Source organism: Athene cunicularia, unplaced genomic scaffold, assembly GCF_003259725.1.
Source record: "Athene cunicularia isolate RWA unplaced genomic scaffold, athCun1 chrLGE22_part1, whole genome shotgun sequence".
NCBI classification, from domain to species: Eukaryota; Metazoa; Chordata; class Aves; order Strigiformes; family Strigidae; genus Athene; species Athene cunicularia.
Genome location: NW_020799534.1, coordinates 59654 through 70996, shown reverse-complemented (window position 1 = coordinate 70996; position 11343 = coordinate 59654). Strand labels below are relative to the sequence as shown.

Genomic DNA, 11343 nt, shown 5'->3' with positions numbered 1-11343 from the left:
GGGGGGGGGGGGGGGGGTTGAGGGGGGGCAGGAAAAAAACTTTCACATATAAAAATTAACTGGAACAGGATGGTCGGCAGCGCAGGGCGGCGGTTGGCATCTGCAGGCGGCACGCGGGGCTTCCCCCCGTCGCTCATCCCACCGTCCCGACCCGCGGCTCCGCTCCCAGGAAGGGGCAAAACCAGGTGGAAAAACGCCACAACCGACGCCCAGTCTCACCAGTAACACCACCGGGCAGACCCCATCCACCACCCCAGTCCCTTCTGCCCCCGACTCAGGGAAGGGTGGACCGCGGGGGGAGTGTGTGTGCGCGCGCGCACGCGCGTTTTGGTGGGGAACATCTTTTAGTTCTTAAAAAGTTCAGCAAGTTCCAGGAACGTTATGTCACTTTGACAAGGAAATGAATTGCGAGGCCATCAATCAAAGCTGCAGGCGCGCAGATCAAAGGGCCCCGCAGCGCTCGAGTTCCCTTTTACAGCCAGAGCCCTGCACGATCCCCCTCGCCCATATTCCCTGCGGTTGCTGCAGCAACAGCACGCTACAGCGGATGCTTCGCATTTTTATTCGCACCACACATGTTTCCACTCTAACGCTGCAATAACTAGAAAAACCTGCGAAACCAAAGCTGCTTCCCCAGCCTCCAGGGGCAGCGGCTATTCCTGGCTCCCTTTAATGTTCTCAATTTATTAGCGTTATCCTCCTTTTTTTCACGCAGGATAAAATAGAGATTATTTTTGTCCTCTCTAACAAAGAAAAGGAGCTTGAAGAAGAAGAAAAAAAAAAAACAACCCAACCAAAAACCACCCAACCCCAAAAAACTAACCTTCTGCATCGAGGCTCAGCCTCTGATTTTATGCCCAGAATTATTTGCAGGCGTAATCAGGTCCTGGGCCATCAAAGCGATGCTATCGACAGCACCGGGCTCACACATGGACCGTGTTAGCCCTGCGCAGCCCCAGCTCTTCGCAGCACCAGGCAGGTTTGATTTTTATATTTTTTTTTTTAGGTTTTACCAGCCTGCAAATCGTGGGTGGAGCTGGCGGGTGGCGCTTTCTCAGCTTCTCCGGCCCAAAATGGCCTTTGCACCCAGACTCAGGGACGTACGTCCTGGCCCAGCCCCGCTCTGCCCACCAAGGGCGAGTCGTTGCATCTGTGGAGGTTGTTTGGGTCGAACCCGACTCGCCTGGTCGTTTCTCTTTACGCTCACGGTGGATGCAGCCCTGATTTACCCACCACGAGGCGAGAAAAATCACGGGTTCAACCCCTTCCCTAAACCCAAGGATGAAGAAGCCTCCTGCCCACCTTCCTCACCCCGCGGGTGGTGGAGCATCAGCTCCCTACGAGCTCTTCTCCCGTGTGCATTAACCCCAAGGCCCCACCTGCCCCCGAGACCTCCCCCCATCGCAGCCAGCCCAGCTCAGGATCGCTCCTCGTACCCGAGATCCAACGCAGAAAAGCCAAAAGACGTGACCTCTCTCAAATTTTTGCAATAAATTGTGATATTGAGTGGTTGCTCTGCACTCCTGAGTGGGACAGAGCTGGACCCGGACGCGTGGCAGCGCCACAGTGTCCTTCAGCCCACGCAGGGAACGGCCTCCTCCTGCTCCGGTGGACGATCCCTGGAAGACCGGTGGCAGACGGAGAGTCCAGGACATCCCTGGACAACAGCCTGACGTCGGTGAGTTGTACCAAAAGGAGGTGAGTGAGTGCTCGTGGCAAAGCTCAGCTCCCTGGGGCCAAAAGCACAGCGGGGCTGGGATCGCCGCGGGGTTTGGAGACCGGCGTGAAGGCTGGTGAAGAGCATCTCCGGGTGAGGCCCGGAGACAGAGGATGCTCCGGCTGACCCAGACGTGCTTCCAGCCCCCCGGGGGATGAGGTTTGGAGGGGACGCCTCAGCCCCTTTCTAAAGAAACCTTGGTCCCCACCTCGACCCCACGAGAGAGCTCCCGTCAGAGCCTCTCTGAAGTTATCGGTGACCCTCAGCCCTGGCTTGCCAGGTGATGGACTCCGGGCTCCCTCCCTCTCTGTCCCTCTGTGGTTTGGTAGCGTCCCTCCTTTCTCTTTTTCACCTTCCTTTTCTTTCCAAAGTGCGAGCTTTGGCCCCGCAAACCATCTTCCCAGGCTCAGATCTGCTGAAAACAGCCCAGCACCAGGGACATTTCCCACCTGAACCAAAAAAAAAAAAAAAAAAAAAAAATGAGAGGGCGGAGGAGGACCAGGAGGGGAGGTAGGCAGAGGGGCTGGGACATGGTGGGAATTCAAATCTTCCATCTGGCGGCTTCTCACTAGGCTTTTTTTTTTGTTCTCCGCATATTTAAAGGTCTGAAATTTTCACTGATCTGTCAAAACGAGCGCTATAAAACCCCCAGCTAGCTGGAAAAGCCAAGTTATTGAAACCAGTTTGGTGACTCGTGACCTTTCCATGAAAAGTTGATATTAATATTCTTCCAAAAAACCCACTCACTGAAAGAACAAATTGAAATGTTTGAGGGGGGAAAAAAAAAATACTCTTGCTGCAAAACGTCCAAATCTGGGTAAGAAAGCCCGCTTGAGCAGTTCGGGGTGTTTAGACTGATCCTTCCTGCGGATCAAAGCTCATTGTGTTTCTCCTTTTGCTCAAGGATATCAGCAACAATACCAAACTTCACTTCCTTCGTCCAAAATCGTTCTCCAGCGAAATTAAACTTTTTTTTTTTTTTTAAAAAAAAAAAACCACACAATAAAAAAATTAATAAAAAACCAAAACCCAGGCAGAAGCCCGTGCCCCAGCTGGTGTTAATTGGCAGCGCCCCAACCCTCGGCAGAGCCGAGCCAGCTCCTCCAAAGCGCGGGATCGGAGGACCCTGGATCCTGCCGAAATCCTGCCCTCCCTGGGGTATTTTTCCCTCGCCCTTTGTTTTCTCTCGCTTTCCCAGGCCCCTGTGATCTATTGTCTTTCCGCGTTATGAACAGCTGATCTGAGTCGCTGTCTTGACAACGCTCGCGTGTGAGTAATGTGTCGAGCCGCTGCCCCGCTGGCACCGGTGAGCAAAGTCACCGCGCTCCACCCCAGCAGGTCTGAGCATCAACCTGTTCCTGAGCGGCTTTTACACCTTTAAGCAATATTGGGTGGGGTTTTTTTCCACACGTCGGCTCTCTGCTAGCTCCCATCTGTGACCACTGCTGTCCCTGACAAGCCAATGCGAGCGCAGGGAGGACGGGGCTGAGCCAAAGCCCTCTCAGATCCAAAATCCTGCGTCGTTCCGGTCTCCCTGGGCGATGCTTTGGGGTCGCCCAGCAGGATGGATGTTCAAGAGACACCTGTGGAAGACTGAAAACACGTTATTTCTTTAAAACAGAGTAAAGCCCGTGTAGGGCGGCTGCATCCTGAGCGAAACCGGAGCACCCGGGTGGGTGTGATTAGGGAGGCGAAGGGGTTGGAAGGGGTTTCGCTGGGAGCGCTGGCGGCCAACGGGCTCCCTGGCTGCTCAGCAAGGCTCGACAAGTCTACGCAGCTTGGTTTTAAGAAATACCTCGTGGCTGAGCCCAAATTGAGGTTTTTCTACCGAAAACTTAAGCAGAGTTGGCCCAATCACTTGCTCTTAGGCAGCCTCACCCCGAAGAGCATCGGGGCATCCTCCTCCTCCTCCTCCTCGGGCTGTAGGGAGCGGGTCAGAGGTTCCGGAGGAGAAGTTCAAGAGAAGACTGCAGTACGAGAGTGTAGGTTACTCAGGAGGAAGCGAATACTGACAAGATGAGAATATTAATTTTGTTATATGCAGCAAGATGACAAAAAAAAAAAAAAAAAAAAAAAGGTCGTTGCCTTTGAAAGGACTTTCTCCTGCAGCCTCCTGGTCATGCTCGGCCTGAGCTGCCGCAGCCCCATCACTGCCAGGCCGGGGGTGGGCGGGGGATCAGCACGGTGCCGTGTGGGAGAACTCTGGAGTACGTTACATATTTCTGTGAGTAAAATACATTATATATGGAAACTTGTTAGATGTGATAAAAAGGAGCCAATTTGAGACTATCTATACAGAGACAGGCATACATCAACTCAACAATTTATGTTTTATTGATATTATTTTAATTATTTTGATGAATCACTGCTACTGTTTTATACGGTGCCGTTCCCGTAATACCCCTTTGTGCTCTCATTTTAAGACAGAATGACAAAGTAAGGTTGCAGCAAGGGCTGTGGAGCTCTGCTGGGGATGGATCCCAATATCCCCAAGGAGCATCCTGCCAGGAATTCCGTGTCCCTCCAAAGGGACTCGGGGTGAGCGCTCCCAGGGACCAAGAGCAGGGAGCAATGCCAGGAGAGCCCGAGGAGCAGAGGCAGCTTGGATGAGGTCAAGAAACACCTCGGAGAGGCAGAGAGGGGAGATGGGAAGGTTGTGGGGTTCCCAAAGGTGTAGGAGCTCTTTGGGAGTTGGGTGGTTGGGTGCGGCAGGACGGTGGGTCGCCGAGGCACTCCAGTTCCATGTGTTGATTCTACCGGTGTGAGAACAGAGGGCTGAAAGCGACCTGATACAACCTGTGCAGGGTATTTTATGACTTGGTGGTCTGAAGCTGAACCTCCAACCTTGGCTGAAAGAGGATCCAGCTCTCCCAGGATTCCTGCAGGGAGGAGAAAGTGGGTCTATTTGTAGGAGCGGTGTAAGGAAGCGATGGTGCTCGATTTCCTGGGGAAATCAGGGGCTGAACTGCTGTGGGTCCAGCCAGGAACAGGGCCTGCACCTATGACACCCTCCCAATCCGCAATAGCTGCCAGATTTAATGGAGAGGAATATGATGGTGGGTGAGTATTGGCTTCCCTCTGTATAATAAGGGCTACTGTGGGCTGCCAGAGGATGGATGGATGGATGGATGGATGGATGGATGGATGGATGGATGGATGGATGGATGGACGGGCGGGCAGATGGATGGATGGATGCAAACGCGAGTTCATTTTGAATTATGCCATTTCTTGAGAGCAGGGTGGATGCCTATCGCTGTTGCTTCTTCCTCTGGGTTCAGAGGGTCCCTGTATCCCTCATCACTGCTCCACATCTCCACTTGAATCCCTCGTAGATAAAAGTCTCCTATTCCAAACTGAACAAGTAAATATTTCTGGCTGGCTTTTTGCGGGGTCAACGGGGCTTAAAAAAAAAAATCTTTTTTTTTTAAAAAAAAAAAGACTAAAAATCAAATAAAAAGCCTCCCCTGAACTCCATGGCTGGTGCTCACATTAGCATAGGCAATGTCCCCTGACATCCGGGCAGCAGGCAGGAGCATCTGTGCCGGAGGGCTTGGGGGTGTCGGTGGAGGAGGGAGGGAGGAAATCTGGAACCCATAAGCTCCACTGATGTTTGCGTTACCTTGCACGGCTGCATTGGTCTGTGCCTGGTCCGCCCACGGTCCTCCTCACCCTATCAGCAAGAGCCATTCCCCAAAGTTATCCGAACGCCCTCCTCTCTGTAGCCCAAAGGAAAAACCAACGGAGCTCCTTGGAGGGCTCTGCGAGGCTTGGGAAGTTTGGGGAGGCTGAAGGGTGGATGCTCCAGGCTGCACCTCTCGCGCGGGCGCTGGCTGCTCTCCAGGCCGCCTTGCCGATGCGCTGTGCCCGCCGCATCTCGTGAGACCCCGGAGCCCTTCGTCTGCAAGGTGACGAGAAGATGAAAGAGGAAAACATGTGTCCGGACTCCCCCGAAGGCAGCCTGGTCACCAGCGAGGAGGAAGGCGAGCGGCTGCACAAGAAATGTCTCCGCAAGCGCGGCCAGGGGGGCAAGCTGGCAGAGGACAGCGGCGCCCCCTCGCCGCAGGGCAAGCGGAGCAAGCGCAGCCCCGTCCCGCAGTCCTTCGAGGACGTGCACACGCAGCGCGTGATCGCCAACGTGCGGGAACGCCAGCGGACCCAGTCGCTCAACGACGCCTTCGCGGAGCTGCGGAAGATCATCCCCACGCTGCCCTCCGACAAGCTGAGCAAGATCCAAACCCTCAAGCTGGCCGCCCGCTACATAGACTTCTTGTACCAGGTCCTGCAGAGCGATGAGCTGGACCACAAGATCACCAGCTGCAACTACCTGGCCCACGAGAGGCTCAGCTACGCCTTCTCCGTCTGGAGGATGGAAGGGGCTTGGTCCATGTCCGCATCCCACTGAGCCGGGGTATGTACCGACACCTCCCCGCCGACACGTCCCTCGCTCCTGCATCCTCCGCGCATCTCCCCAGCTCGCTCCTGTGGGGGAAACGCACAGCAGCCGCCCCCTCCTCACGCTCCACGTGCAAACGATTTGCTTTAACGAACCCCAGACGCCGCCAAGGCCGGCGGTCAGAGGAGGTGGCGATTCCCAACCTCACCGGGGCCGGTGGGACGTCGCAGGGGGCCGAGCAGCGGAGCCCTAAAGCGACTGATCTCATTTAGCGGGGTCTGCTCTGGGGCAGGCTAGTGAAAGGTTTAAAATGAGGGCTTAAAAAAAAATCTGATTTATCCTCTCACGGTAAGCCAGGAGGGCGCGTAAATCAGCAGACGCCCTCCTGGAAGTGCTGGGGTTACCGAGGTGTCGAAGCCGCACGAGCGAGGCCGGCGGCGGCCCCGCAGCCATCGCCCGACGGCTGCTGCGGCTCCCGCCGTGCGAAGCCTTGTCCTGGCCACCGGGTCCAACTCGGTAGCCATTGCTTGGAGCCATTGGGTGGCCCTGGGGCCTCCAGCCGGCCAGGTTTTCTTTTAGCCCTCTCCTAAAGCGCTGCAGATAAAATGGGATCCGTAATCCCTCCCGATCTGCAGAGAATAAAATGTTGAGCGAGGATGCCGGGGTGCCGATGTTCCTTGCGCTGCACCCCTCGTTCGAGGTACTCAGCACCGTCCAGCCGCCACCTCAGAGTCTTTTCAATCACTGGCAAAGCTGCTGAGAGGGAGATAATCCTGGTTTTGGTGCTTTAGGTCTTGTTGGGCTGGGAGAAAGGGCGAACGGGGGGAGAGGGTCAGCTGCGTGCTAACACTTCCTGCAGCCCCGTGAGCAGGAACAGAAAGCTCCAGAGGACAGACCCAAGCCGTGGACTTTGGGGACATTTCATGGGAGCCCAGCCCAGGTCCCAAGAGTCCCCATTTTCCCCAGAGCAGCACCAGGGCTTCTGACTTTCCTTGGGCACTGACTCATGAACCTCCGCCTCGTGTCAGCCCTGGCACCGGAGGCGAGGGACCGCCGCGTCTTCTGGGGACGCCAACTGCAAACGGACTCTATTTTTCTTGCACCCACCACTAAGAGCTACCCACAAAAGACCCTCTTATCATTTTTTTCTGCCAGGAATTGGCGTCACCCTCCTTTGTGCCATTTCTCCTCCTGGCTGGTCTTACCACAGTCCCGATTCCGCGCAGGGACCCGGGTGCCTGTGCCCAGCCGTGGTCTCCCTGCCTGCAGAAGCAGCAAATTTATAACACGAGAGAGTCCGGCCACTGTGATGAGAAGTGTTGAGAGGGTGCAAGACCCTATTTTAAGCCCTGCTGACCCCCATCTGGGGCAGAGACTGGTGTGAGATCGCTGGTCCCCGCCTCATCACAGGCACAGCCCTCCGAGGACGACCGGCTCCCAGCGCCTTCACCTTCAGGCTACGTCTGGGGGAAGCCATGGTGCAAAAATTTATCTGCTCTCTGCCCTGGTCTCACATTTTGAAAGGCCGGAGGGAGAGGGAAAGGGAGGAAAGTGACCTTTTTGAGACAAAAATACATCCTAGAGAATTTCTGCAAAGCGGCTCAAGGGATGCCAGGGTTGTGAGGGGCCCTCTGGCACGGCTGGTGTCCCCCCACCCCGAGCACCGCTGACCCTTCTGCCGTCGGGTTTTGCCACTTCACAGCCCCGAATTTCAGCTCAGATCCGCAGCTGGAGGTGCAGGCGCTGCTGACCAGCTCCCAGGGGGGGTTTCACCTAAGGGTGTGCCACATTTAAATTCTCATTTTCCTGCAAGCCTGGCTGAGATCTTTTCCAACCAACAGGAACACTGCCAGTTTTCTTAAACCTGTGTTTAACCTCAATTATTTGGGGCAGACCTGGTTGTTTAAAAAAATGAAAGAATGAAAAGACCGTCCTTGCTGGAAGAGGGATTGCTGCCCCTTAGCCACTGCTGGGTGCCCCCCAGGACCCCTTCCCCTGCGGGACAGGCAGAGCGAAGCCTGTGGGCACTTATTCTCACTTTGAGAAGTTGAAAAGCTGCCAGGGACAGTCGGGGTGTGGAGCCCTGCGAGAAGAGCAAGCCCGTATTCCCCCCCAGAGCCTCACTCACCCTCTCCTGGGCATCATGTTTTTGCAGCCCTGCGAGTTTTCCAGCGTGCAGCCGGGTTATCGTGGGTTTTTTTTTGGAGGGGGGGGCTCGGGGTGCTCTGTGCACGCTCCCGAAAGAGCTCGGCACGGCTTTGCCCCGCTCCTGAATTCGCGAGAGAGGTGGAAGGAGCTCGCGGGTTTCTTCGGTGGGTGGTTTGTAGGAGCTTCAGCGCTGTGTTGGCCTGGTCCGCGCTGAGGAGGTCTGTGCGCTCCGTTAAAGCCCAGCTAAAGGCATTTTCGCCCTGGGGAGGTGTGGGGTTTCTGAGTGCCCTCCCCATCTTCCCCAGGCTCTGGCCCGCTGCACACGCGTGTGTGGGCTGACGTGCTGCTCTGCGCCCGGGCGTTGACTCGGAGACCTGTTTATTTAAGCTGAGTGCTTGGCAGGGATTGTGTTCCCATGATAAACAGAGGAATTAAAGACCCTTAGCGATCCTAAAGACCTCTCTGCTAAATGAAAAAGCCTCCGTGTAAAATCCCTCGTGTCCTGTGAGCGTGGTACGCTCGGTGTGCTTATCACCGCCGGTTAATATTCATCCCAAGCGGCTCCGGTGCTTGCCTTGAGGCGAAGCATCCTTCAGCCGAATAGATAATAATCTGCTTTGTGCCAACCTGCAGCGGTATTCCGGTACCAATTAGCAACTCCCAGTTGGACGGGGAAGTAATGGGAGGAGGATTTGCTAAGCAAAGACCAAAAAGAGGGAACAGCCACAGGGGAAGCGATGCTGGAGTTGGAAAGGTTTGCGTCTCTCCTCCGTAAGTGAATTAACCCAGCGCTTGCAGTGGGACCGTAATTTTATAATGCAAAGCAGCTAATGGCATACTGGTCTCCACTGGAACTCAGCCTATTAAATATCAAAGGGTGCTGGAATAGCTGGATGTGGATATGCCCTTGTTAACCAGGAGACATCAGCCGGGGAAGGAGGGATTGAGCCCCTCAGGCAAGAAAAATAATGTTTGAAGTCCCCCAAGCTCACGGTTTTTCAGCAGAGTCTTGAGCACATTAAAATGGTTTCTTTTCCTGCTGGAGGAGAAAATGAGGCTGGAAACTGAAAGTGCTGGGAGGGGGGGAAAGACTGGCGGAGTGGGAAGGGGTGATATTCCTTGCCCTTCATTTGTCTCCCTGGATTTATTGTCTTTCTCGCGTTGCCCTCACTTAATTGTCTATCCTGAAAGACCTTGGATAAATCTTCCCTTTGGGGACTGTTGCTCTTGCTTGGAGTCTGCTTTGTCGGGTGGATGTTTCATTTTCTTTTATTTATAAATACGTCTCATTGCACGGTATTAAAGCACCAGGGTATTAAAGGAGCTCGGGGAGAGCTCCTTTCGCCTATTCAGATCTGCTCAGAAAATGCATTTGAAGCAGCATCAGCTTCAAAAAGCTGCCACCCCTCCGCAGGCGGGCGAGGAAGCGCAGTCCCTCCGGGCTGAGCTGCCTTGTCACCCTGGATCAGCCCTTTACAAGCAGCGAGAAGCGTTTCCCTTCGCTCACTGCTGGTTAAACTGGCCAAGGTGGCCCAGGACCCCCGGGCTGGGTTAGACCAAGCCCAGGCGTCGGGCTCCTCCTTAGCCAGATCCAGCAAGCGGGGAACCACCCCGCTTTCACTTTTGGTTTGAGCTCCCAGAAGAGTGGAGGAGTTGCCCAAATCCTGGGAAATCTGTGCCTGGGTCATTTTTCATGTTTTTCCATTCGGGTCAAGGGCCACGTTAAGCATCAACCGTGCTCCCATCTGTGCGTTCTGGGATTTGCTCCTTGCTCTGGCGTAGAGCAGGTTTGGAGCCCAGGAGTTTCCTCCAAAGGCCGCTCTCTTCCCCCACACGCCGGTGTAGCCTTTGCCGCGGCATCTGCAGGATGGACGGGCAGAGGAGGAGATATTTGGTCTTTGGTGGAGGAGCCGCTGTGGATGAGGGAGGCAGGACATCATCCCCCCAGATCCCAGGGCTGATCTCGTGCTCCAGGTGAGGGTGCAGGACCAGGCGGGGCTGGTCGGGGACACCCTGACTGCTGTGTAGGAGCAAGGGGTGGCATCACCTCACTGTCCCGAGCGGCTCTGCCGCCGGCCCCAGAGCCCAGCCCCGAGCAGGGAGAGCCACGGGGCGTCCAGCCATCCCCTTCCAGCTCCCCTCGCACGAGAGCATCCGCCACGAGGACGTGGCACAGGGGCAACTGGGGCTGCTCTTCATTTCACCAACAGAAAAGCCTTTTTCCAGCAAAAATTTCCACCTTTCCATCAAAGATGGAAGAAAACACCAAACCCGCCCCAGGGGGGAGCAGGCTCCTCTCCATCGCAGGAAGGCAGGTTCTCAGCCCTACTCGGGATTAGTTAAAATTAAAACAGAGATAAAATTACAGAGCCAGCCCTCACGAGCATTAAAATGTCTGCCGGTTTACGATCCCCGCGAGGAGACAGGCTCGCTCGCTCTCAGCTGCGTTCGCTTAGCCCAGAGGAATGCCTTTGAAACGAACCCGTATTTCATCGCCGAATGTCACGGGAAGGCACCTGGGATCTGAGGAGGAACGAAGGAGATGTGTTAACAAGACGGGCTTTGCATTTAATTTCCTTTTTATAGGGCTGTACCTGCACAGGGATGAGGGCGTTAATGCGGCGGAGGGAGGGAAGGGCCAAGCTTGGCTGGTCTGGTCCTCGCCAGCCCCGTGTCGGTCGGTCCCCCAGCGAGCCCTGGCGCAGGGCTGGCCTCCTCCGGAGGCTCCCGCAGCCCTTCGGCAGCCTTCAAAATCCTGCGGTGAGCTCGTTAATTGGCGTTAGAGCCTGCTGGTTTGGGATCGGCCGCGCCGTGAGGCCAGGGGAGATGATTAAGTTTGATACGAGCTGGGCTGAGCCGCTCGTGCCTGCGCTCCTGCACATCCCTGCGCTGGGCCAGCCCGTGCCGGCCTTTTTGGTTGCCCGTTGTGCCGGGCACCGTTGCCCTTGAGGCCTGGGGATGTGCACAGCACCCACCGCAGACCTGTCGGGCCCCCAAGGGATGGGGCACGTTGGGCTTAGGGGATTTTTTCGATCTGCCGCCTGGCTCGGGCAGGCTCTGCCCCGTCTGCCAGCCCCGCGGGCAG

At 55.7% G+C, this 11343-nt stretch overlaps 1 protein-coding gene across 1 annotated transcript; it reads left to right on the top strand.

Moving 5' to 3' along the window:
• The first annotated feature begins 5633 nt into the window (after nt 1-5633).
• LOC113491017 (twist-related protein 2-like) lies at nt 5634-6119 on the top strand. Its single transcript, XM_026867636.1, has one exon. The coding sequence runs from the start codon at nt 5634-5636 to the stop codon at nt 6117-6119; it is 486 nt and encodes a 161-aa protein (XP_026723437.1).
• The last annotated feature ends 5224 nt before the right edge of the window (nt 6120-11343 follow it).